This window comes from Rana temporaria, chromosome 4 (assembly GCF_905171775.1).
Source record: "Rana temporaria chromosome 4, aRanTem1.1, whole genome shotgun sequence".
NCBI lineage: Eukaryota > Metazoa > Chordata > Amphibia > Anura > Ranidae > Rana > Rana temporaria.
Window position 1 is genome coordinate 402157010 of NC_053492.1, and position 27374 is coordinate 402184383.

At 43.2% G+C, this 27374-nt stretch overlaps 1 protein-coding gene across 5 annotated transcripts in view; it reads left to right on the top strand.

The window, feature by feature from the left end:
* The window catches only part of EHBP1 (EH domain binding protein 1), a 636728-nt gene that overhangs the window by 233750 nt on the left and 375604 nt on the right, over positions 1-27374 (top strand). For all 5 annotated transcript variants that reach the window (XM_040351212.1, XM_040351213.1, XM_040351215.1 and 2 more), the window contains one exon: positions 5923-6112. In XM_040351212.1, coding sequence (XP_040207146.1) covers positions 5923-6112 — 190 coding nt within the window. The remainder of the gene's footprint in view (positions 1-5922; positions 6113-27374) is intronic.

The following is a 27374-nucleotide window of genomic DNA, read 5'->3' on the forward strand; positions in this document are numbered from 1 at the left end:
AGGGTAAATCTCAAAAACAGCAGGGACCCAGACAGCAATAAAAACCTAATAATATTTGCCTCTAGGTGTACTTTTAACCACTTGCCTACCAAAACTGTTTAACCAGGACCATAAAAACTGCTTTGCCTAAATAATTATTGGAAAGTCCCCAATCTTTCCTGTGACTGAAGACCCTGGAGCCGACATGTATTACATTACTTCCAGGGTCACAGCTGTCATTTCACGGCTGGTGTGCTACAATAGCAATTGGAGGACATGGGAGACTTTGGGGGACTAATAGACCAACAATGTCTCCATAAAGAGGACCTGTCATCTGCCCATAAATTCACATTGTTTTTTTTTCTAGCCTCCTTGGGATGACAGTGATAGTAAAGTGTAAAAAAAAAATTAAAGCACCTCTGCACACACCCCATAAAAAAAGTGTAGAGTAGGGTGAGCGTGTGTGTAAACCTCAATAACTCCAAACATGTAAGGTATTGTCGCGAATGTCAGAATGAGAGCAAACATTCAGGTTTATAGTTCACAGCTAACTCGGCAGATAAACCTATAAAAGCTTTTAAAATAAATTTGGGGTTAATTTCCACAGATGTGTGAAATTTTAATACTTGACATGCTTGGTATTTATTTACTTGTCTTTTATATTTTTACCCCAAAAATTAGGTATATTATTGTGTTTGCGCTTACATTTATTTTAGTGAGTTTGTGTGTTTGGTAAATAACTGCACAAATATCATGCAATATAAACAATTGCAATTACCACCATTTTGATGCTAAGTTCTAGCAAAAAAAGGCAAATTACATGTGTGCAAGAATTGAATAAATTGCTCTGGTAGACAAGTGGTCAAACTCATTCTGTGAACTGGGAGCATTTGGCATAAGAATAACAAGCGTTAAGCTGGTTACCTCAACCGTCGTTGTTTTGAATGCTATTCTATCCTTGTAACACAGTGGTTCTGAACCTGGGGGTCGGGACCCCCTTGCGGGTCAAATGAGGATTTGCCAGGGGTCACCAAGTCCTGGGCTGTTCCTGAAGCCCGCAGCCGCCCACTCATCCTCTTCACAGCTGCCCATTCAGTTCACGGCATAGCTGGGGGGCAGGGACTAGAGGTCAGCTGACTGGTGAAGAATATGAAATGGGAGGGGCTGGAGGAGACCCTATCTGCTGATTTCAGCATAGGATTTACTGCTACGACAAATGACAAAGTCAGAGACACAGTGAGTAACACTACCTGTGATTAGAGTTGCCTTTAAAAGTCCCCACTACAGTTCTCAGATCAGCAGATTACCTTGATCAAGAGCATCTAAGTTAGCTGATCTCAACTCCCCACCAGCACTGCCACTGATCCCAACTCCCCGCCAGCACTGCCACTGATCCCAACTCCCCCCCCCCCCACCAGCACTGTCACTGATCCCATACTGCCCGCCAGGGAGTAAGAGAAGAAATAAAAATAGAGAATACGTGGAAGGGAGAGGAAAAGAGGGGGAGGAACAACAAAAAAAGGGAGACAAAGAATAAGAGAAAGAACAAGAAAGATGGCTAGAGAGGGATGGTGAAAACAAACAAGAAATGAGGATAGAGAGAAATAAAAAGAAAAAGAGTGGTACATCCTAAAATGTACTATAAGGGGTTTTCATATTGTACGAGTGGAAGGGGCTCAGGGAGCGCTAAATGTCCGTGGATCAGGGGGCGCAAATTACTTGTGCCGACAACCCACGATAGGAAAATAATTTTACCGTTAGGGGTCCCCACAACTTGGGAAATTTTATCAAGGGGTCACGGCACTAGTAAGGTTGAGAACCACTGTTGTAACAGGTTCCTTCCTATACCACATAGGTGTTAACTGCACCAAGACTCATCTCATGCCACACAAAAAAGCTCCATTGACGATAAGGACTTAAAAAGCCCACCGTACTGGGCTCAATTTAAAAAATATGATCTACCGCTTTAAAATAAAATAAATTCACTAAAAAACACAATGATATCACTGCACTATTTCTTGCTGTTGTATTTTAGTATTGAAAATTTGCGTTATTTTAACGCTGGCATCCTCTGGCACCCTTAACAACCAGGGAATAGCTGGTGGTTAAGGAGCCAGCACTTGCTGGCATCCTCAGCAACCAGTGAATAGCTGGTTGTTAAAATGGAACTGTAGGTACTGTAAGGAAGAAACATGCTTATCTGCCTGTCTGCCTCTGTACAGTGAGCTGCGCACGCATATGCGGGAATAACGGCACCAAAGGTCGGACAATTAATGTGGCCAGCAATGGAGACCGGGAAACCAGCTGCCCGAAGATGTCAGTCACCGGCAGGGAGCTCTTGGATGTCACATCGCTGGATCCAAGGTGAGCATCGTTCTGCTTTAGGCAGCAGGCACACCTGCTGCATCCTTAACAACAATCTGCTCATCTGGATTTCCCGCTGACAGCAGAATATAAAGAAAATAAGAGCTGGCATTAAAACAGTATCTTTAAAAAAAAAAATGTATTAAAAAGTTGGCCTGAGGTCCCCTCAAATCTGTACTAGACCCTTATACGAGCATGCAGGCCAGGAAAATGGGGGTTGAACACCACCAAACCATACCAGGCCACATGACCTAAACATGGGGAGGGGGTTGCTTTGGGGGAGGGGGAAGTGCCATGGGTGACTTATCGGTATTTGGAAGCCTCTTTTATCAAGGAGGCCTCCAGATCCTGTCTGCCCCTCATGTTAATGAGTAGGGGTACTCAGTCCCCCCAAAAAATTGCCAAAGTGAGTAGAAACCCGGAGCCAGTTTTTGAAAATTACCTCACTCATTTTTTTTCCATTTATACATTTTTGGCGTAGGGTTCCCCTCAAAATCCATACCAGACCCAAAATAAATCCCTGTGATGGCAGAGTCACTGGTTGTGGTGGGTGCCTGCTCCTTAACAACCAGCTATTCACTGGTTGCTAAGGACACAGCGGGTGTCAGCTCCTTAACAAGCAGCTGAAACTTCACAAGTTCCTTAAATATTGCATGACTGGACCAATACTTATTTAACACATACATTTATTTATTTACTATAGTGATATGACTTTAACGCTGTTAACATTATGCAACATTTACTGAGCATTTTTGCACTTTCAAGTAAATACTGCATAAAGGGATAGTGAATCGACATTTCCAGTATCGCATACAATATTTGGGGGAAAATGTGTCACGCGACCCAAATATTGCATGCAATTTCCTTTCCTGAATTGTGCCCATTGTTTTAAATTTAACCCAGCTTTGTTTTTTATCCATTTCCAGCTCAGAAAAGGGTTAGACACACATCATTGTATTTTTATTTTGCTCCTATGTCACATCTACAGTAGTGAGCTTTTACTGTATTGTACTTTCAGCTTCTCTTTAGGGTGAATTGGTGATTTGTTATTGATTTTTTTTTTCTAATCCTCAGTTTACCTATAAATAGTTCTTGCTTTGTCTCTCTCTCTGTTAAGTCAAATGACATCAGGCACACAGTGCCACCTTGTGCCCAAATTTGGAATACCACCTTCCAAAAAGCAGAACATGTGCCATAACCCAGAGCCCATAACCCACAATGACGTTTTTCTGTATTAAGTAAATCCGTGAAGTCTGTTGCATAATGTTTTTTCATGGCAAAAATTGTAATTGTAAGCTGAAGACTCATCAAGATACTGCAATACAATACAGTTACTGAATCTTTCAAGTGTGTGTGTATATAGTGTATATATATATATATATATATTTATACACAGTGTGTGTGACATGTGACAGTACAGTAATAAAAGTAATATAATAAAAATATAAGTACAGTATATAGTCCAGTGTAATAAATTCCGAAAAACCAAAGTCAATCTTCCAACGCAATTTTCGAAAATCCTTCACCGCTTGTGCTCAAAATATGGATGTGCACTTACCAGAGATGTTTAACCCCTTTTTACAAGTTGGACAATAAGCCCTTTTTTTTTGTTCTCAAAAGCCAAGATTCCTCCTGGAGTGTGCTACAAGGATTCCTCTAATTTTGATATCACTCATATGTATGATGACCAAACGGGAGATGGATATAAAGTATCATAGTGCAGTAAGTATTTTTAAAATTGGTTGGCAGTTTAAAATAAGTTGGTTACACTCAGGGCTCAAGTCCTGCGGGAACGCGTGGGAACGGAGTTCCTGCACTTTTTCACAGCATGAACGCAGTTCCCTTTGCAGGACTAGAGCAGCCGAGCCAATCCTTCACTAAGCAGCGATGCCCAGCTCGAGGCACTGTCAGGGGCAGGCGAACCTTAGAAATCCTTTGTTACTGACCGCTTCCTGTATATGGAATCATCGCGTAGTGTGCGGGTATTCCGTCACTTCCTCGATGCCGCAATGTCTCCTGGGAGCTTTTGTCATTGTTCCCAGGAGACATTGCGGAGGTCTGCCGCGAGTTATCGCGGGATTTAGAAAGAACTTGTGGTTTAGTAATTATGCATATGAGCGTATCATTTTTTTTTTTTTTTTTGGTGGGGGAGTGGATCTTGGGTGGGAGTTCCCACACTTTTTTCCTCAGGACTTGACCCCTGGTTACACTACCATTTATGGGTGCCTGTAAGCCGGCACAGCATATACAGTGTGTAGGGATGAGATGAGATGTAACCAGCATAGAGCCGGTGTGCATGCCAAGCCTCGTTTTTCAGATCCCCGACCCGGACATGATGTCACACATGACCCGGAAGTAAAGCGGTGAAAGATTTTTGAAAATTGCGTTGGAAGGTTGACTTTGGTGTATCACACTGGACTATATAAATACTCATATTTTTATTATATTACATTACTTTTATTACTGTACTGTCACATGTCACTTTTATCATTATTTAAAACCAAACACCATACCTTCACTATGTAGATGTTATAAGTAGATTTATCCTTCTTAAAGGGGCCGCTACAGTTTTTGTTAAGTTTGTCTGATTTTGAAATAGGCGCCAAACACTGGTTTATTGTTTTAATGGGCAATTTTAATTTCATCACTTTTTCGGAGGAATGGAATATTGTTTCAATAGGCTGTAAAAGCAACAACAAATTTGTCCATGTCAGTATATGTATCCTATCAAATTTTTGAACAATATGGCCCAAAAGTAAAAAAGGTAAAAAAAGTAAACTGCACATGGTACTGCTACAACTTATGCCGCGTACACAGGGTCGGAATTTCCGATGGGAGCTTTCCATCGGATATTCTGACCGTGTGTATACCCCATCTGACTTTTTCCATCAGAATTTCCGACGGACTTTAGATAGAGAGCAGGTTCTCTATTTTTCCATCGGAAATTCCGACAGAGTTTTGCCCGGTCTAAAGTCCGACCGCGTGTACACGGTATTAGGCTTCATGTACGCTGCTGCTTGTAAGCTGACATTTAGGAGCAGTTGTGTTTTTTGTTTTTTTTTAAGCTTCCCCTGAACTCTCTTCTGTTATCTTATTAGTACATGTACACAGGGTCGCTATAGTCGTTTCTAGGCAGTTGAGTTTAGAAGCATTATTTGGAAAGCAAAAAAATGCGTTCAGCTTGATAACTCGCATTTTGTTAATGGGCGTTTTTATTTGATTTACAAACGCAGCACGAAAACGCGGCAAAACAGACGTTTTTAAAAGTTGGTTACTATTTGTCAAGTTAAATCGTTCAGGAGAGGTTTTAAAATGTCCCGTGTACATTACGCCTTAAAGGGCTGCCATGTTGTTGGTTGCTATACAGTATATGTTATACATGTATTAGCATGTAAACATGCAAATAAAAAGGGGGAAATTAAAAGTAAAGTTGCAGTTGCAAAAGTAACATGTAATTTGTATCTGCATTTCCTTTGGTGAATTTAATGCTCCTGGGAATGTTATGTTTTTGTAAAGAAGTCCTTTAAATCACCACTGTTCCTCTGCAGAGGATAAAACAATGTTTTACTGTTAATGCAGGTCAAACCCATTTTATGAGCCAAAAGATAGTCCGGAAGTAAGCCGGAGCAGAGCTGTGATGGATTCTGAGATGGAGAAGAAAATGAAAAGGAAAGCCCCAGCTCCACCTACACCTGTACCAAAGAAGGAAGAGTCAGTTGGCGTTCCCCTTTCTGTTCCCCTAGGGAAGGACTTCTCTTCTTCTCCAAAGGTAAGACAACCTCACATATAAATCATCATCTCTTTGTTGACAATCTCACTGTGTGTTGAAACCCTTGGTTTGCATACATCTTGTCAAATGGCCTCCAGGAACCACAACAAGCCTTTGACGGACAGTAATTGTGCAGGGTCAGGGCTTTTCTTTTTTTTTTTACCTTCCCTAGACTTGACACAATATAAAATGGCCCCTTTTGAATGTTTTAGTCTGTATGCCTATACTCTTCTTGATTGTACTATTGTGATGTATATTACATGCTCTTGTTCTATTGCTAATCAGGGATGAGCTAAGGCATGGTCGGACAGGAGTCTGAACTCACCTCAGCTATCCCACTAGGAAACTGTCAAAGCAGACAGCAAACATCGTTATTGGCCCAGGAGTTCCCGCCTTGCAGCCACAGGTATACATGCGGGTGGGGTGGGGAATGGCTCAACCGCCAATGATTGGCTGTGTACTTTGACTGCTGGCGGCATAGTACAGGTTCGGACTCATGTCTGAACCTAGTTGAGGTCATTCCTATTCTTTGTGTGATATGCTGGTTATGTTAACCATTGCTTGTTCTTATAACAATAAAGTTCTTGTGAAAGAAACGAGCGCTGCTATTTGCAAGCAGACTTATGAAACTGGAGCAGATGGTGTTTACATGTCAAGTCAATTTATTTTCCTTAGTTTTGGATAGACTTGGGGAAGAGACGGAGCCTTCCAGGGCTCTGATGGACTGGTTTCCCCTTTCTGCCAGGCAGGAAATGAGAGTAAACCCTTCAAAAGCAACACAGACAGAAATAAACATGCTTTTCTTTAGTAACGTAGGGAAGGCTTCAAACCCCGTCAGTTTTTTTTTATTGCTGCCTTTTATCCCTGTTGTAGATTTTTACTCACTTCCTGTTTGGTGAAACAACAGGATATGAAATGAGCGTAAATCTCTGTAACATAACCGTAAAAATCCAACAGGAATTCTACGCTTTCCCCATTCTATCCAAAGCTTGAATATTTTTTTTTTAGCTTGAAATACTCTATTAAACTCAGTGTGCTTCAGAGTGGTGCTTGGGACCCGAAACATGCAGTGAACGTTACATTTCTGGCATGGTGCCAGCATGTTGGAATAAGGAACTTCTGCATGCGGAGGAATGATGTTGAATCAATCCATAAATGTTGACGAAGATCGGCACACAAAAGATGTTGGCACCAGTGAGAGAGCAAAGGTATTTCTGCCTCTAGTACTGCTTTAAACTGGTAGTAAACCCTACTATCCTTTACAGCTAAGTAGACTGTCATCTTAGCCACTGGTTGATCTGCATTTCCCATGGGGCTACATGTGAAAAGTTATGACACCAGTCATTTGATGACTTAACAGTTCGTTTGAGAGCACAAGCAACCATGACAGTTATCAATCATGGCAGTTTGATTTTAACATTTTCTTTCAAATGACTAAACCCTTAGGAGATTTTATTCTCCAGCATTGCTCCACACAACTAAGAGACTTTTCTAAGGGAGCTGCGGTGGCTCAACGCGATTGGCACTGCGCTGACAAGCCATTCACCTCTGCAGCTAGGGGTTCGGATCCCGGTCTCGGCTACATGTGAATTGAGTTTGGTGGTCCTCTGCCCCGTTGGGCTTCAAAGCGGAGCAGGTAGGGCGGGCTATGTGGGAGGACCCCCTCACACACCCGCCATTGCCACCCGGGGCATGGAGAAAGGTGGCAGATTGCCTCTGGGGGAGGCCTGCCTACTCCCAACTCCTGCAGTCCGGCTCCTCTCTCGAGTACATGCACAAAATACACTTTAAAAGAAAAAATTTTTTTTCTTGCCCATGCAGATGTTATTGTATCACAATGCCTCCAAATGCTTTTGTGTTGGCAAATGCTATTTGATGATAAAACCTTCTGAGCATGGTTTGCAACCAAGAAGGCTCCTTAACCACTTAATGACCACCCAACGAAGACTTACTGCGGCAGGGCTGCCACTTTGGCTAAGGTGCCTTGCAAAAGTATTCACCCCCTTGGCATTTTTCGTGTTTTGTTGCCTCACAAACTGGAATTAACATGGATTGTTTGAGGATTTGCATCATGTAATTTACAGAACATGCCCACAACTTTGAAGATGATTTTTTTTTATTTATTTTTTATTGTGAAGCAAACAACAAATAGGAGAAAATAACAGAAAAAGTCAGTGTGCATAACTAATCACCCCCCTAAAGTCAATATTTTGTAGAGCCACCTTTTGAGGCTATCACAGCTCCAAGTCGCTTTGGATAAGTCTCTATGAGCTTGCCACATCTTACCACTGGGATTTTTCGCCCACTCCTCCTTGCTAAACTGCTCCAGCTCCTTCAAGTTGGATGGTTTGCGCTCGTGAACAGCAATCTTTAAGTCTGATCACAGATTTTCAATTGGATTGAGGTCTGGGCTTTAACTAGGCCATTCCAACACATTTACATGTTTCCCTTTAAACCACTCAAGTGTTGCTTTAGCAGTGTGTTTGGGGTCAATGTCTTGCTGGAAGGTGAACCCTCCATCCTAGCCTCAAATCACACAGAGTGGTACAGATTTTGCTAAAAAATATCCCTGTATTTGGCACCATTTATATTTCCCTCAACTCTGACTAGTTTCCCAGTCCTGACTGCCGAAAAACATCCCCACAGCATGATGCTGCCACTACCATGTTTTACGTGATCTGACACTTCCGGGTCTGGGGCAGGCGCCGCCGGCGACCTGCTCCTGCTTTGATTATACACAGTGGGAGCCCAGGGGTGGGTACTGTGGACCTGCCGATTACACAAGATACAAGAAACAAAGCTGATTGTTGTTCTGTCAGAAGGGAAGGCATTGATCCTGAAAATCAGGAACACTGATTTTTTGCCTTCCCCCAGTCAAAGCACCTCCCCCCACAGTAAGCACAACCTAGGCACACAGTTAACCCTTTTTATCGCCCCTGATGTTAACCCCTTTCCAGCTAGTGCCATTAGTACAGTAACAGTGCATATTTTGTTTATCATTGATCACTATATTAGTGTCACTGCTCCCCAAAAAGTATCAATTAGGTGTCCGGTTTGTCCCCCACAATATTGCAGTCCCGCTATAAATCTATGAACGCAGCCAGTACTAGTAAAAAAAAAATATTTTAAATATCTCAGTTTGTAGACACTATAACATTTGCGCAAACCAATCAATATACGCTTATTGGGATTTTTTTTTTACAAAAAATATTTAGAAGAATACACATTGGCCTAAATTGATGAAGAAATTCGATTTAAAAAAAAAAAATTTTTATAGCAAAAAGGAGAATTTTTTTTTTTTATTATTGTTTTAATTTATAGTGCAACAAATAAAAACCGCAGAGGTGATCAAATACCACCAAAAGAAATCTCTATTTAAGGGGAAAAAATGTAAATTTAGTTGGGTACATCGTTGCACAACCACGCAATTGTCAGTTAAAGTAACGCAGTTCCGTATCGCAAAAAAATGGCCTGGTCATGAAGGGGGTAAACCTTTCTGAAAGGTCAAATGGTTAAAGTGGTATTAAACCCAAAACCAAAAATGTAATATATTGCAGCTTACCAATGTTTTCACATGGTGGTTGCATCATGTTTTTTTTGGGGGATTTTTTTCCCTCTGTTTTCACCTGGTGATCTGGACAGTTACATACCTCCTGTATTCGAGTGCACCCACTCTGGATGAAGGAGCACCGGGGCAACATTGGACAGCAGTATTGTCATTCCCAGGGGAGATGGACGTCTAATGCCGCGTACACACGATTGGTTCGTCGGATGAAAACGATCCAATGGACCGTTTTCATCGGACGAACCGATCGTGTGTGGGCCCCATCGTTTTTTTTCCCATCAGTGAAAAAACTTAGAACCTGTTTTAAAATTATCTGACCGATAGAAAAAAACGATCGTCTGTGGGCAAGTCCATCGGTTAAAAATCCACGCATGCTCAGAATCAAGTCGACGCATGCTGTGACGCATTGAACTTTGTTTTTCTCAGCACGTCGTAGTGTTTTACGTCACCGCGTTTTGACACGAACGGATTTTTAACTGATGGTGTGTAGGCAAGACTGATGAAAGTCAGCTTCATCGGATATCTGATGAAAAAATCCATCGGTCCGTTTTCATCGGATGAACCGATCGTGTGTACGTGTGGCATTAGATATACTATCAGATTTAGATGACACTGACAAATTGAACCCAAGCTCCAGCTGACACTTTTGTAAGTAGTTACAGCAACACATTTTGTCCTTTTGGGATAAAGGTTTTGCATAAATTAAATCCATGTAAGCACCCCTGTCAGTGTTAAATGGTTTGTCCCATCACTCTAACTGCTACAACTGCAAGAGAGCTTGTTCTGTTGAAAAACAACAGACTTACCGGATGAAAATGAAAGAAAGTCTTAAAAAATAAATAAAAATGAATGCAGCAACCACATCTAAGAAATGGCAAGCTGCAATATAATAAATGTTTTACTTTTGGGTTTAATATTGCTTTAAAATCTGAATGCAATTAAAAATAATTAAACACTTTCTATGGAATTCCTATGGCTTTTATATTTACAAAATATGAAGGATGTATGTGCGCCAACTCCTCCTCTTCAAGGCATCACACCTGACATGAAAAATATGGGTCCTCACCTGTGGCACTTTAAAAATTCCCAACATACTTCTCTACGAAAATCACTCAGAAGTATTAGCTGGGGTGGATTTGAACACACAACATTTTTTGAAGAGGGTGCAATTATGGACTGCAAATAAGCTCATCTGGCATTGAAGAAAATATGTAAAGGGGTTACTAGGTTATATCAGATGATCTCTATTGCTCCCCAATTTAAAAAAAAAAAATCCTGCTTTTTCAATGTGTCATTAGGTTTTTAATGATATCATTTTTTCTTTTTCATGTTTACAATCAAGAGCATACATACACGTACATTCTGATTTCATAAGACTTGAATTCTTTATGTCTTTCGGTAAACAAACGACTTTCTGTTTTCCAATGCACCAGTAGATGGCCCCTTTGGCCTTTGAGGATAAACACCTGTGAACCTGATTAAGAATTGATGTAACATATTTGTTTTAGCGTTTTGACAAAATGTACATGCAAAAAGAATCATCCCTCCTAGGTGTATTTCAATGTTTGTAGTGAAAACGCAACTCTGGGCACCTTTATTTCTTTATCGTACATCACGGGACACAGAGCAGCATAGCCATTACACATGGGTTATATAGTGTACCTTCAGGTGATGGACACTGGCACTCTCCGACAGGAAGTTCCCTCCCTATATAACCCCCACCCATAGTGGGAGTACCTCAGTTTTTTCGCCAGTGTCTTAGGTGTTGGTGCACGTTGAAGAGCTCTGCCTATAGTTGTCCTTGGGACCCGGGCAAGCCTACCGGATCCGTCCAAGGTGCTTCATAGCCAAAGTGGACGGTACCCGGGCCCCAAGTCGTGGAGGGGTTCTGCCTATAATGCCTCTCCTTTTGGGAGGGCTGGACTCTGGGTTCCAGGACTGTTTTTTTTTTTAACCTAGCAATCCTGATGCCAGCAGTGCTATATAGGTCCAGGTGTGTGGTGTTCCTAAATTGGACCCCGGTCCCTGAAGGTCTATGACCATACCCACGGAGATGGGGGAAGATTGGGGCCTTTTGGCAATACCCTGCGGCGTGGAGAAGGTAAGCGAGGGCCCACGGAACTTGGTTTGTCAGTGGGCCCTCCACAGGGGATTCGGGGGCAGCCTATTTTATGCCTCTGTGCATGGGCAATATATATCACCACAAGGTCTGTTTGCACTGGATGGTTTTCTCCCCCATGTGATTTTTCCCCTGGCTGGTCTAGAGGCTTGCTGCGCTGCCATAGAGGGAAGGGTCCTGGAAAAAGTAAGCTGGACTTACCTCCCAGAGATGGGAGTCTTCCCTGGGTGCCTGTCTCTCCCCATAGCTCCGTCAGCGTCCACGCTGTCTCCCTGAGACTTCCTGGTTCCTCCAGCGGCGTCAGACGTACGCGCGCGCGTGCGCACGTTGTAAATAATTTCGGCGACGCAGCGTAGGAGGGCGGGCTGAGCGTAGGGCGGTCCTTCTGAAGCCTATATTAGGCTCTCAGTCAGTCACGATCGCCGTGGGACACGGAGCTGCAGCCTGAGCTGCGTATGGTTTGTTATACCAGGTTTTGGGGAGAGTGACACCCGGTGGCCAAATTGGAGTACGCACCCTAATTAGAGCTTGGCTCTTAAATAGTGATTCTAAAAGCCGGTGTACTTGCAGCAGCCTAAGCTAGTTTAAACCCAGGCGTCTGGACCAGCAATTTAAGGGGGTAATACCTGGCTCATAGTAGTCCTATGAGTGACAAGCCCTTGGGGCATTGTATTACCTATCCTCTTAGGTTTGGGAAACAAGGATTTGTAATATTACCCTAACCTATTACTATTTCTATTTTAGTAACCAACGCCTCTCTTGTTAGGGGGCGTGTATTTACTCCGACTTAATAGTCAGTAGTATTATAGCGGAGTACCTTGGGTTTGTATCATGGCTCCTAAGGGCGCAGGAGGCTCCAAAAATGCCAAGGGCCCAAAGAAACAGAAGGGTTCCCCATCGGGCTCTGAGGATCTCGGCCAATCGTCGGCTGTGCCTTCCTCCCCAGATAAACTGGAGGTTGCTGCCCTAGATGTGCCACCAGGGGTGTTGGATGCTGCGGCTGGCCCCATTCAACCAACTCCTACCTTTGTTACGGAGGAGATGTTAGCCACCACCTTGAGTGGGTTTGAGCGGAGAATGGCTGCTTTGATTTCAGCCTCATTACCTGGGAAAAAGCGGGCTAGGTCCCCATCCCCTAGGGTTGAGTCTCCAGATGAAGAGATCCTTTCCGCAGAGGAATTAGATTTCTCAACGGAGCAAGGGGAAGACCACTTGGAACAGGGTTCTGAGGAGTCCACTATAGAGGAACCGTTTTCAGCTTCCCAAGCAGAGAGGTTATGGATCCAGTCCCTAGCGGACATGGTACGGACGGAGTTTAAGTTACCCCTGCCTGAACCTCAGGCTGCCGTATCCTCTCTAGGTTCCCTAAGGGCACCTCAATCTAATGCAGTGTTTCCGGTCCATCCCTTACTGAGAGACCTAATTTTTCAGGACTGGGTCAAACCAGATAGGATTTTTCTTCCTCCTAAAAGGTTCTCAGTGCTGTATCCTTTGGAAGAAAGTTTTTCTAAGAAATGGGTTGTCCCTACAGTGGACGCAGCCATTTCATGTGTGAACAAGGCCTTAACTTGTCCAGTAGACAATATTCATATGTTCAAGGACCCTGTCGATAAGAGACTTGAAACGTTGTTAAAGGCTTCCTTTGCCACTGCAGGTGCAGTAGTTCAACCAGCTGTGGCTGCCATAGGAGTATGCCAGGCATTGAAGGAACAGACCAAACGGGTCTTAAGGGACCTTCCGGCAGAACAAGCTCAGGACCTAGCTGACTTGCCCAGAGCTTTATGTTTTGCCGTTGACGCCATTAAGGATTCCATCCAGCAAGCCTCTCGTTTATCCTTATTTCTGGTTCATATGAGGAGGCTTCTCTGGTTAAAAAACTGGTCTGCAGAAACCCCCTGCAAGAAACTCTTAACGGGGTTTTCCTTCCAGGGTGAAAGATTGTTTGGAGATGATCTAGACAAATATATTCAGAAGATCTCCAGTGGCAAAAGCACTCTTTTGCCTGTTAAGAAGAGGTTTCGGGGACCTGCCTTTAAACGTCCAACCTCTCCAGTCTCAGGACCATCACCCTCTAGGCAGTATCGACGGCCTGCTGGCCGTTCGCCTGCTAACAGGTCGCAAGGGCAAGCATCAGGCAATAAGAAGCCATGGTTTCGTAAACCAGTTAAAGCTGCCCCTAAAGCGAATTTGTGAAGGAACGCCCCCACTCTCTCGGGTGGGGGGAAGACTCCGCTTCTTCTCGGAGCTTTGGAAGGCCAGAATCTCCGACCAATGGGTTCTGTCCTCAGTGGCCCAGGGGTACAAGCTGGAGTTTTTGGGGTTTCCCCCTCCCCACTTCCAGGAGTCAAGGCTCCCAAGCGATCCTCAAAAAGGAGTCTCGCTTCTAGCGGCCCTAGACCGCCTCTTAAATCAAGGGGTGATTATGGAGGTACCAGCCCTGGAGCGCGGACAAGGATTTTATTCAAATCTATTTGTAGTCCCGAAGCCCAACGGCGATGTAAGACCAATACTGGATCTAAAAGCTCTAAACCGCTTCCTAAAGATTCGCTCTTTCCGAATGGAATCTATTCGTTCGGTAGTGGCCGCCCTACAAGGGAAAGAATTCCTTGCATCTATCGATATCAAGGATGCATACCTGCACGTCCCGATCTTTCCCGGGCATTTCAAGTTTCTCCGATTTGCTCTGGGACATCGGCATTTTCAGTTCGTGGCCTTGCCCTTCGGGCTAGCCACGGCCCCTCGGGTTTTCACAAAAATTCTGGCCCCAGTTCTGGCCAACCTAAGATCTCAGGGCATCCTGGTTATGGCTTATTTAGACGATCTTATAGTGATCGATCTCTCAGAGGCCAGTCTGAGGCAAGCAGTAGGCCTAGTGGTAACCTACCTGGAATCCCTGGGTTGGATCCTAAATCAGGACAAATCGGCCTTACAGCCCACAAGAAGATTGGAATATCTTGGGCTGATTCTGGATACTGTGCATCAGAAAATCTATCTTCCCCAGTCCAGGGTGGATTCTATAAGGGAGCTAATTCAAGTAATTCTAAGCAGCGCAAGGCCGACCGTTCGTCTGTGTATGCGCCTATTGGGCAAGTTGGTGGCGACCTTCGAAGCGGTGCCCTACGCCCAAATCCACTCTCGAAAACTGCAGAGAGCAATTCTCGCAGCCTGGGACAAAAGGGTCCAGGCCCTGGATCTTCCCATATCTCTATCCCATGCAGCACGTCAGAGTCTGTGCTGGTGGTTAGCCCCGCACAACCTTCTAAGGGGAAGATCGTTCAGTCCAGTCTCATGGAGAATTGTTACCACAGACGCGAGTCTATCGGGTTGGGGTGCAGTCCTGGAAGGATTGACCCAGCAGGGAAAGTGGTCAAAAAGAGAGTCGACTCTATCCATAAATGTCCTAGAGATACGGGCAGCCCGGTTGGCTCTAGTAGCATGGACGAATGTATTACAGGACTCCCCAGTAAGGATACAGTCCGACAACGCCACTGCTGTGGCTTATATAAACCACCAGGGCGGCACCAGAAGTCTGGCAGCCCAGAGAGAGGTGGACCGAATCTTTTCTTGGGCAGAGACCCATATTCCATGCATTTCAGCAGTGTTTATCCCCGGAGTGGACAATTGGCAGGCGGATTTTCTCAGCCGCCAACAAATGTCCCCGGGAGAATGGTCTCTCCATCCCGAAGTGTTTCAGGACATCTGCCAGAGATGGGGAACTCCGGAGGTGGATGTCATGGCCTCCAGGTTCAATACGAAACTAATCAAATTTGTATCCCGGACAGGGGATCCATTGGCCTGCGGGACGGACGCCCTGGTATGTCCTTGGCAACAGTTTGCGCTGATCTACGCCTTCCCTCCGTTACGGATGCTACCCCGTCTTCTTCACAGAATCCAGGTGGAGCGCAAACCAACGATTCTGGTAGCCCCGGCTTGGCCCTGGAGGCCTTGGTACTCCTTAATAATAAGGATGGCAATAGAGGAACCTTGGGTCCTCCCGTTGCGGCCAGACCTCCTCTCACAAGGGCCATTCTTCCATCCTGCCTTACCAGCCTTAAATTTGACGGCCTGGCGGCTGAATCCCTAATTCTTAAAGACAGGGGCCTTTCTGGCCAGGTTATTTCCACCCTAGTTAATGCTAGAAAGCCAGTCTCTAGACTTATATACTATAGGGTGTGGAAAGCCTACATTGCATGGTGTGAGGCTAGGAAGTGGCTTCCCCGCAAGTATGTCATCGGGAGAATCTTGGATTTCCTACAGTTAGGAGTAGAGAAGGGTCTAGCTGTTAGCACAATCAAGGGGCAGGTCTCTGCCTTATCAGTCTTTTTCCAAAGACCCTTGGCCTCTCACTCTCTAATAAAGTCGTTCTTACAAGGGGTTATTCGGATTAATCCTCCGGTGAAGGCTCCCCTGTATCCTTGGGATTTAAATTTGGTTCTATCGGCCTTACAATTCCAGCCTTTTGAACCCTTATCTGAGATCCCGCTGGTCTTGTTAACTAGGAAATTGTTTTTTTTGGTGGCTATGTCTTCCGCCAGGAGGGTGTCGGAACTGGCAGCCTTGTCGTGTAAGGCACCCTATTTAGTACTACATAAGGACAGGGTCGTTCTTCGGCCACATCCGTCCTTTCTTCCTAAAGTAGTATCTAGTTTTCATCTAAATCAGGACTTGATTCTTCCGTCATTTTTTCCTAAACCTTCTTCAAGGAAGGAGAGATTGCTACATTCCTTAGATGTGGTCAGGGCTGTTAGGATTTATTTGAAGGCCACAGCCCAGGTTCGCAAGACTGACGTCTTGTTTATTCTGCCAGAAGGGCCCAAGAAGGGTCAGGCAGCGTCTAAAGCCACCATTTCCAAATGGATTAGACAGTTGATTATTCAGGCCTATGGCCTAAAAGGGAAAAACCCGCCTTTGTCGGTTAAGGCTCACTCCACTAGAGCTGTGAGCGCCTCTTGGGCAGCGTATCATCAGGTCTCTATGGCTCAAGTCTGCAGGGCAGCGACCTGGTCATCTGTTCATACGTTTGCTAAATTTTATCAAATGGACGTTAGGAGGAACGCTGATTCAGCCTTCGGGCAGGCGGTTCTACAGGCCGCAGTATAAAGTCCTCTTGTCCTTTGGCACCCGCTGTTTTTTTGCGTTACCTGGATGCTCTCCCTCCCCTCATTTAGCATTGCTTGGGGACATCCCATGTGTAATGGCTATGCTGCTCTGTGTCCCGTGATGTACGATAAAGAAAAAGGGATTTTTAATAACAGCTTACCTGTAAAATCCTTTTCTTGTAGTACATCACGGGACACAGAGCTCCCACCCCTCTTATGGGGAATCTTGGGAGACACATTGCTTGCTACAAAACTGAGGTACTCCCACTATGGGTGGGGGTTATATAGGGAGGGAACTTCCTGTCGGAGAGTGCCAGTGTCCATCACCTGAAGGTACACTATATAACCCATGTGTAATGGCTATGCTGCTCTGTGTCCCGTGATGTACTACAAGAAAAGGATTTTACAGGTAAGCTGTTATTAAAAATCCCTTTTTTTATAGCTTCTTATTGCTTAATATGAGTTTACCTCTGCCCTTCAGTAAATTTTCCTTGTGCTTTCATTAATGCTGGGTTTTAACTGTTTTGCTGCAGTAAACCTTGCCAACTGATGTGACTCACAGTACATCCTAATGCAGTGTTTAACCTATTTCAGTCAAGCCACCCTTTCAAATTATTCACAATCTCAAGGCACCCCATTCTAAAAATTTAAAAAGCTAAACTAATCGTTTTACAAAATGCAGTGGCATCTACACATGTGTAGTATAGTGTAAATATTTGCCAGCATCATTTACCTGGTGACACATGGAATGTTGTGGAGGCCTCTCTTGCACCTCCTGCCCAAGGTGGAGAACAGGGAGTGTGAGGGCACCGAGTGGTACGGGTGCTGGAGTAGCTGGCTGGTGAAGTCCGTTCTTTAGGTGGATGAAGCTGGGGATCGCAATCCTTAGAAGAGGTTGCTGAAGCAGCTTGGCACCAGAGCAGGAGATGGTAGCAGAGCCGGTATACAGGCAGCCACCAGCAGCAGCCAGACAGCAAGGGACTGAGTCAGGAGGCAGAACAAGTCTAGGAGGCAGGCCAAGGACGGTAACCATTAGGCAGTGCAGTACAGAATCAGCAGGCAAAGACAAGTCCAGTAAACAGGCCGAGGTCAGAGAGATCAGATGAAAATGTTATGTGGGATCAAAGGCAACGTCCAGGAGAAAGCCAGGTAATACACTGATAAGAAGGTTCAATGTTTCTGAGTCTCAGAAAGACAGTTACATGCTGAAGACCATTCAGCAACTGCTCATGGTGACAGACCAGTTGAAATAGACCAATGGGCGTCAAGTATGCATGCTAACTTGTATGTACGCATGAATGCGAGCATGATGAACTGGTATAGTACATCTATTGCCTTTTTGCCTAGAAGTATTACTTTATTTTTCACTCCATAAGATGCATCCCCCCAAAATAAATGGGGAAAAATGTATCTGCGTCTTTATGGAGTGAATACTGACCAGGCCCACCATCGCCATTATGCTACAATACCTGTCAGGCAGCGGCGTGAGTGCCGAGCGATCTCCCACTGGGCCCGTCACTCAGCCACAGACAGAAGACAGAGCGGCCGAATGGAGTACGGCCGCGGCGACCGCTCAGGCTGCTCTGTCTTCTATCTGAGTGACAGGCGGATGCATACAGGGTCAGGCTGCATTTAATTGGCACTGGTCAGGCTGCATTTCATGGGCACTGGTAAATGTTTTAGTACGCCATTTGGTTCAGAATATTTTTTTTCTTCTTTCCCTCCTCTAAAACTTAGGTGTGTCTTATGGAGTGAAAAATACGTTAACATGTGAGCAATGCACACGCGCACAGATATTCACGCTGGGAATCTGATTTACCTTACACATGCTACGTATGTTTAGACAAAGTTCAAAAAGTGTTTTTAATGAAAGAAGATCAAAACACAAACAGAAGAGTGCAATGTTTCAGAGCCACGCAGGACCCCTTCGCCGAACATGATACAAAGAGCAGCTATAGCTGCCTCTCCCTCCACCTGCCAATTAACGGAAGCCTTTGTGGTTTGTGAAAAGCATTGTAAAAGTGACTTACTAAAAAATAAGTAAGCTTTGGGACCAATAGGCAGGATGCTCTCTACGTGTTAGAGACTTCAAGGAGGTGTGAATTACTGGGCGTGCCGCAATTCATACTGGGAAATGTAGTTCTTACATGAACGAGCGATGCAAACCAGGAAGTGAATGAGAGAACAGAAACTAGAATGCCGGAGGTGATATAGATGAAGGAATTTAATAGGTATTTACTTGTTTTTTTTAACAGAATCATTACACTATTCTGTCTGTCTACCTTGCAGACATTAATTTTAGGCAAAAAATGTTTTTCCCTTACAACTCCTTTAAAGCTGAATTCCAGGTATGGCTAATCTTGCATAGTTACATTGGTTCAGTTTCGACCAAGAAGAATGTGCATTTTTCTTAATGAATGCAAAAGGTTCTTTAACTGGGTGAGGTAGAGACGCAAGACAGTGGCGCAAGGCGTTGATGTCATGATCTCCACCAAGTCCAGTGAGAAAATGCAACATGTTTTCTGAATTTCTCTTATGCCAAGCGGCAAACCTTCTGTATCTCAATAAGCAGCAGGGCAGCCCTTAGGCAAAGAACCCGGAAGCCAGCGGCAATTACTGTATTGGCTGTGTCTACTACAGTGCTTTCCAGCGAGCACGGGCAGGACTGGCCAGGTATGGTACATACAGTACATACTTACTTTGGTCCAAGCTGGATTGTTGTAAGTATGCAAACAGCCATACCTGGAATCCAGCTTTAAGAAGGTTCAAGAAGACAGTAAGGCAGCCATACATAGATTGAAATTCAGATGGTTCAGCAGGGACCAGCAGAATTTTAATCCATGTATCTTCAGGCTGGTTGTACAGAAACTGATCATCTTCTGTACAACCAGGCTGTTGGGTTTTTCTTCAAACGTCCGTGCCACCGGCTATAGCCAGCATTACTGATCAATGTGTTCTGACAGTGGGGAAGGCTCCCCGTCGTCAGAACACAAAACATACTTAAGACAAACAGAGATCTATACTGTAATATAAATGTTAATAAAAAGGAATAAAGAAAACGACTCTGTTGGGATCTGCATGTGCTGCAGGTAAAAGAGAGGCTTTAGAACTGCTGCTTGCTGCCTTCTGTCTCTACTGAGCCGAAGAGAATAGAAGAGGAAGTATGGGACAGGGAAAGGGAGTGTTGCGTTGGCTAGTGGCAACAAGAGCGTATCACTATTCACATGATTTTATGTATAAAGAACAATTGTTTTAGACAAGCAATGGACACTCCCATATCCACACAGGGACCTTATTGTTTATGGTTTTATCCTGGTCGCTGTCATTTTAATTTAGAAGAACAATAGTTCTAATACTTGTCATGTATGCCAACCTAGAAGGTCCTATTTGTGGTGCTGTGCTGGAACCTGCGTCCATGGCAGTCTGTTTACCATCAAACTAAGGCTAGGCTGGAGACAGATCGGTACATCGTTTTTACAGAATTCTCCTGCTGCTGTGGAACCTTGTGGATCTGTGTCTAAATCAGGGTCTTAGAAATGTGGTTAGGCTCTACCTCTATAATATCCAGTTTGGACAACAGTGGTCGTGGAAATTGTTCTGGCTGCAGTGTTTTGGTACAACTCGTGTCTGTGTGTTCTTAAGAATAACAACTGCACAGTATTATGTTTTTCTGTCCTTTTGCCTGAAGGATGGGTTTGGCTCCTGTTGGCAGATACCTTTTACCTTGACTATAGGTATGTGCAATCACTGTGCACTTATGACTTATTTATGAGCTCTTGGCATGTCAAAATCCTACTAAACCCCACCTCAAGATCCTTTTTTTTTTTTTGTTTCCACCAGGTTACTTAATCCCCCTTAGATTCACTTTTATATTTTGAATTCTGGTGCAACGATTATTCACGTCTCGAAATAATGACAGTGATAATAAATGATTAGCATAGGAGAGGAGCGTACTTAGAACTCCTACTCAATTAAGCAAAAGACAGCTGAGGTTGTTTGCGAATGTCTATCCCATAAAGTCTGATGCTCTGCCTTGTTTGTAAACACTGCCAAATGTTTAGGGGTAATTAGCAGCTCGTCAGTCTGCGCGCAACCCCAGTGTGAAGATTTATTGCTGCAACAAAGATATACACGAGATCCATTTACAATGTCTTACATGGCTAGAACACACCGGATTATTGCACCACAGTGGAGAGACGTGAAAATAAAAGCAGATGAGAAATGCCTGCAGGGTAATCAGTCTATGATTCAAGTATAAAGTAAACATGAAACTATCAGGTATGCATGTTTTTCCACCACTTAGGTTCCTATGTATATTCATGCTTGTCATGTTAAAACATAAGTTATGGCTTTATAAGTGCACCTTACGATCGGATGTTTACATAGCTATTTTGTTCTGATTCCAGTAATTCTCTAATGAACAGAGATATGGTGTTCCTATTCCTGTGAACAGTGTGCAATTATATGTAAAATCACTTGTTAGTCTGGAAATATTTATTTTTCTGTCTAGCGCTGTTTGTGGGCTCTCAGAAGATCCCTAACACAGTTCACCCCATACCCATAATGGTCTGTTCCTGGCTTCCTCTAGTTATCAGCTGAACGTTAAACTCATGTTAGTTTATAATTGCTTTTATTTGTTAATCACAGTAGTAAATGAAAATATATTCAGCGCTGACATAATAGTAATAAAAGAAAATGAACAACTAATTTGCAAGCTAGCACTTAAGGTAAACTCATAAATATCCCTCAAATTGAATCATAAAATAAACAGTGCAGCGCAATAATCTAAATGTCCATAAATCAATCAATCACAGGGTCTCCATAGGTGCATGTGTAGAAAGCACAAATCAAATGGGTGCAGTGATGAACAAGAAAAGTAGACAGGTGATGATGATCCCTCCACCACAGATAAGTTGGACTCTCACCTTATGGAATCGACCTGAAACAGGTCACATAGCAGGGAACCCACACTCGGGGTAATAATCACAAATCCAGCACCTTAGACAAACTCCACATCATGTAAAAAAAACAAAGGAAACGATCTAGTGCTCTCTGCTAAAAAAATGTATTGCATAAAAATGGCAAGAAAGCGTATTACAATACATAGCACTCTGCGCGAGTGCCAGCTTAAGAACGTGTAGTGGTTTCTACCCGTAAGGATGGCCGGGGGTGACGTCAGATGTAGCTCCTCCCCCTGTATGCGTTGCGTCCATGGGCTGGTCTTCTTCAGCGCAGGGTTGGATGCACGATTGTTAATCACAGTAGACACAAAAAATGATTATTCTTTACCTTGTTTTATGTTTTTGTTAAATAACCTGGAGATGTACCAATATATTATCCTTTGAGATATGGGAACCAATATGTAAAAAATGGGGAACTGACCTAAAACATCTATTTGGCAGGAGAATGACAGGCTTGATCAACACACAGCTACCATGGGCCTTTTGGATTATATTCTTCTACTGCCTGGAATTCTGAGATGACACCATTATAAATATAATTTCTCATTGTACCATTCATGGGGACTATTTTCCAACCCTATCCTTCCTGGAACCTCCTCCTTGTTTCCCCTTTCCTGTCCCGGACCTCTACTCCAGTGGTTCTCAACCCTGTTCTCAAGTACCCCTAACAAGCCATTGTTTGGGAATTTCTTTTTGATAAAATAGCTGTCCAACATACAAAGCCATTGACTCTGATTTAAAGTACCTGTGTAAGATGAAGGAAAACCTGCAAACATGGCCTGTTGGGGGTACGTGAGGACAGGGTTGAGAACCCCCAAAATGTGTTGGATACTCCTGTGACTCATTTTGGCAAATACAATTCAACTGGACTTAAACATAGACTTAAAATTAAGCTTAGTTGGCCCCTCACTGTTTGAATATCTACAGTGACCTATATTGTGGTCACTTGTTTTACAGAGAGCTTCCCCCACTACACGCCAACAATTGTATTTACACTAGTCTCCAGTGGTCACCCAACCAAAGCGTTAATGGCATTAATTGTACCAAAAGTGTAACAGAGACCGCAGATGACTGCCTGCAGAATCACCGGAGGCATTCCCACATAAATACTGTGTTGATGGTGGAATCAAGCAATTTTCTTTCCCGTAGTTGCAGGAAAGAAAATGTTTTTATTTCATGCTTTAGTCTGTGCTTACAAGTTTTAATTAGAGGCAGAAACGTTGCTGCAATGCCTATACTACTAACACTACAGAATCATGTCTACCTGTCTGAGCAATTATGGCACTTTTAAATTTTATAGTGCCCACCTTTAGAATTTGTGTCTACTCATTTTGGCACCATGACATTTTTCAAGTTTTATCACCGATGTCTTGTAAGAGCTGCAACATAATTTAAGAGTAACCCTGCCCCCACTAGAGCTGTAATGCATGAGTCTGTGCCCTTCATGCTCCTGCATTGCTTTGAGTAACCCTTGTGGGAATCCCCCATTTTCATACTTCTGGTGGATCATAGATACCGCTGTTCTTTGGGCATTGCCAGCAAGCCATTAACAGTTTTGAGGTCTTGCAGTGTACAGTCTAGGAGTCCTAGACCATTGTCCCCCTGCCACAGGTGGGTTTCAGTGTCCCTGTAGAGGGCATTGCAGTGTTTTAAGGTAGGGCTAATAGCCCTCCTCAGGACCTAGTTCTCCCTCATTTGCCCTTTGCTACAGCCTTCCATTGTGGCCATGTCCATCTGCCAGACTTTAAGTGGTTGATTTACAAAAACTGGAACTTTCAAAATCTGGTGCAGCTCTGCACAGAAACCCATCTGCTTCCAGATTGTATTATCAAAACTTAAATTGAACAGAAGCTGATTGGTTACCCAGCAGAGCTGTACCAGTCTTTGCAGTCTCCAGCTTTAGTAAATCAACCCCTAAGTGTCTGTTTCAATGATATGTCTCAGGATTCTGGATTTATCCTATGAATTCTTTGGCCTCCAGCATCTAGGACTCATGTCTTTGCCCCATCTCTACTGCGTTGATGGTTTCTTGGATAATTTCCACTTAATATCCAAAATAAATCTCCTTTTGGTACACATGCTAGGGACCCTTTGGCCAAAATGTTGACAGTCAAACATCAGTGTCTTTTGCATTTTCCACTATTAAGATTGCTTGCTACAAAACACAGAGATTCTGTAAGTGGAAGAATAACACAGGGCTGACTTACAGGTCCATTCTCCCAAAGGCAGCAGAATAACTCAAGGTATCTGAATGCTGCTCTGTACCTCAATGTATAGGTAAGACAAATAACTACCTCCTAAATTCAGCATTCTTCTATAAATCACAAAGATTGCAGCATGCAATGCAAGGATCTGGTAATGTGAGGTTTGCTAATTATCCAGAGCACTTATATCCAGGCACACTAGATTACGTAATTCTGGAAAAGCACATGTTCTCAATGAAGAATCCTGATATGACCTCTAGAATTCATTGAATATTCATAGCAGTCATAAATGGTATGCATGGACTCTTATCCACCCATTTTATGAGGTTGTACTCTGTGTAAATAGTCTAGTCCACAAAAATATTTCATCACCATTGACAGGATACTATGAAATATTCTAACTATTCAAACGTAGAAGTATTACCTTTGCGTACTGCCAAGTGTAGTTTTTGCTTTATATTTTTAAAATCAATCTTAAAAAAATACAGTGAATAGGTATGAAAAGCATTATTTAGTTGCTTTTGTTTAAAGTTGACAAAAGAAATAAAAAATCCATACAGCTTTGGTCACATCACTTACCTGTATTGAAGCATGTACCACACTGTGCAGGAGAAACCTTCACTACAGAGATGCCTGTCTACTTCTGGGCTCTGAACAACATTGCATTGGCTAACCGTTACAAGTCTTCAGGCAGAACAGAGAACCCTGTGACATGCCAGACTCTTCCCCATTCACAGATGGTGTTACAGGCAGTGTAATCAATGAATACACTTTCCTTAATAGAGGGGGCGTGTCCCCATTGGACCTTCTGTACTGCTGTTTTGCCTGAAGCGCTGAGTTACTAACCTCTGCGGCGCTGGAAATTCCGAGCCAGGAAGAGGACAGGCCTCCCTGCAGTGAACATACACTATATTGTCAAAAGTATTAGGACACCTTATACTTAGTAACACTATAGTTATGTCGAGGCACATATTTTAATTTTTTTTGCCTTTACACGTCCATGAACTTTAATGGCAACCCAATCTTAGTCCGTAGGGTTCAATATTGAGTTGGCCCACCCTTTGCAGCTATAACAGCTTCAACTCTTCTGGGAAGGCATTTTACAGAAAATTACAGCTCTGTAGATTTAAAATGAAAGGTAATGTTTCATAATGTTATATTACAAACTATAAAATACATTTTAATTTTTCTTCCTGCATTTTCCAAAAAACATGTCAATTTTTTTTTTCAAAAGACTCACTGCGTCTTTCAAAAGATACCTTGGAATGTTTGCTTTCCAAAATTGGGTAATTTTATTGGTGTTTCCACTGTTGTGGTACTCCAGGGCCTCCAAAATATTGATCGGTAATCAGGAAATTAGATGCATAAGTTATGCTCCTAGAAAACCCAAATGTGCTTATTGGATTTCGGCCTCCCTATATAGGCTGTCAAAAAGTCAAACACATGTACTATCCCCATACTCGGGAGGCATAGTAGAATGTGTTTTGGGGTGTATTTATAAGTATGTCTATGCTGTGTGAGAGAAATACCTTGTTGGATAGACAACTTTGTGAAAAAAAAAAATAATAATAATAACTTCTTAATTTTCTGGAAAAGGGTTGACAAAAAAAATTACGTCAAAAAAACTCAAAATGCCTCTTACTAGATACCTTGGACTGTCTACTAGCTGTCTAAAAAAAATCATAAAAATTGAATTTGTGTATAGTGTTGCATGACTGAGTAATTGTCATTCAACGCTTGACAGCGATGAAAATTAAAGCAATGGCCTGGACTGGAAGGGGTAAAGGTGTCCAGATTTGAGGTGTTTAACCACTTGCCGCCCGCCATATAGCATAATGACGGCAGCAAAGTGGTTGTGTTATCCTAATCGGACATCATATGACATGATCAGGATAACAAGCTGGGGGCATGCATCGCGCGATCGTTGTTGCAGAATGTTACTCTGACACACCGCAACTCTGATCTAGGTAAAGAGCCTCTGATGAAGACTCTTTACCACATGATCAGTGGTATCCAATCACTGACGATCACGATGTAAACAGGAAGAGCCATTGATCGGCTTTCCCTCACTCGTGTCTGACAGACGTGAGTAGAGGACAGCCGAACGGCGACACTCCCGACGAGAGGTCTATGCTGATTGTTTATCAGCACTGCCCACCCCCCCCCCGCAGATGCCCGCCCAGGACCACCAGGGATGGCCACCACTGATGACCACCAGGTCATTTCGTTTGGGTTCAGTGTAGCATTACCACACAATTGTTTTTTTTTTTTTTTAAACATCTCCAGCGCTGAAAGCTGAAAATTGTCTTGGGCAGGAAGCGAGGGGGGGGCCAGAATTGAAGTGGTTAAAGTGGAGGTTTACCCAAAAAATCTATTTTTAACATTAGATTGAGGCTAATTACGGGAAGCAGAATCGGGTGTTTTTTTTTTAAAATCAATGCAGTACTTACCGTTTTAGAGATAGATGTTCTCCGTGGCTTCCGGGTATGGGCTGCGGGACTGGGCGTTCCTATTTGATTGACAGCCTTCTGACCGTCGCATACAGCGCGTCACTAGTTTCCGAAAGTAGCCGAACGTCGGTGCGGTATGCGACCGTCGGAATGCTGTCAATCAAATAGGAACGCCCAGTCCCAAAGACCATACCCGGAAGCGGCGGAGAACATCTATCTCTAAAACGGTAAGTACTGCATTGATTTTTTTAAAAAACACCCAATTCTGCTTCCCGTAATTGGCCTCAATCTAATGTTAAACATTTTTTTTCGGGTGAACGCCCGCTTTAAGTTGCAATGTCATCTGATTATTTTGGCATGTGGTTTTCACAGCATGTGATTGTTTTGATCACATGCTGAGTTTGAATTGCCCATATTTGTGACAGGTTCTCTTTAAATCAGTTCCTCTGCCCTGTTGCCCTTGCTTGTTCTTTTAATATAACTTTTTTATTTTTTTTATGTAAACTCGATCTACTTTTTTAACATCTTCAATGATGCATTTATTAATATCATATCCAGCAAGGCAGAAAACATTTTTAGTAGCACAATCTTTAACTGGCATCAGGATTTGTGTCAAATGGTTTATAATACCATCCAAAAAAATAATAAGCTAAATGCAGAAAGTCATCTGCTAAGTATCAAATCATGAGTCATTGACTTCAGCTTCATTCAATGTCGAGATCATGCTTTGATACTGTAAACTGGAGTATCTTTACATTGATTCTCTAAGTGGATTCTTCTCTAATTAAATGGACGCAGTGAGACTGAGCATATTAAATACCAGCCATAAATATTTGTCATTGAGTATGCAGATCATCATAATAT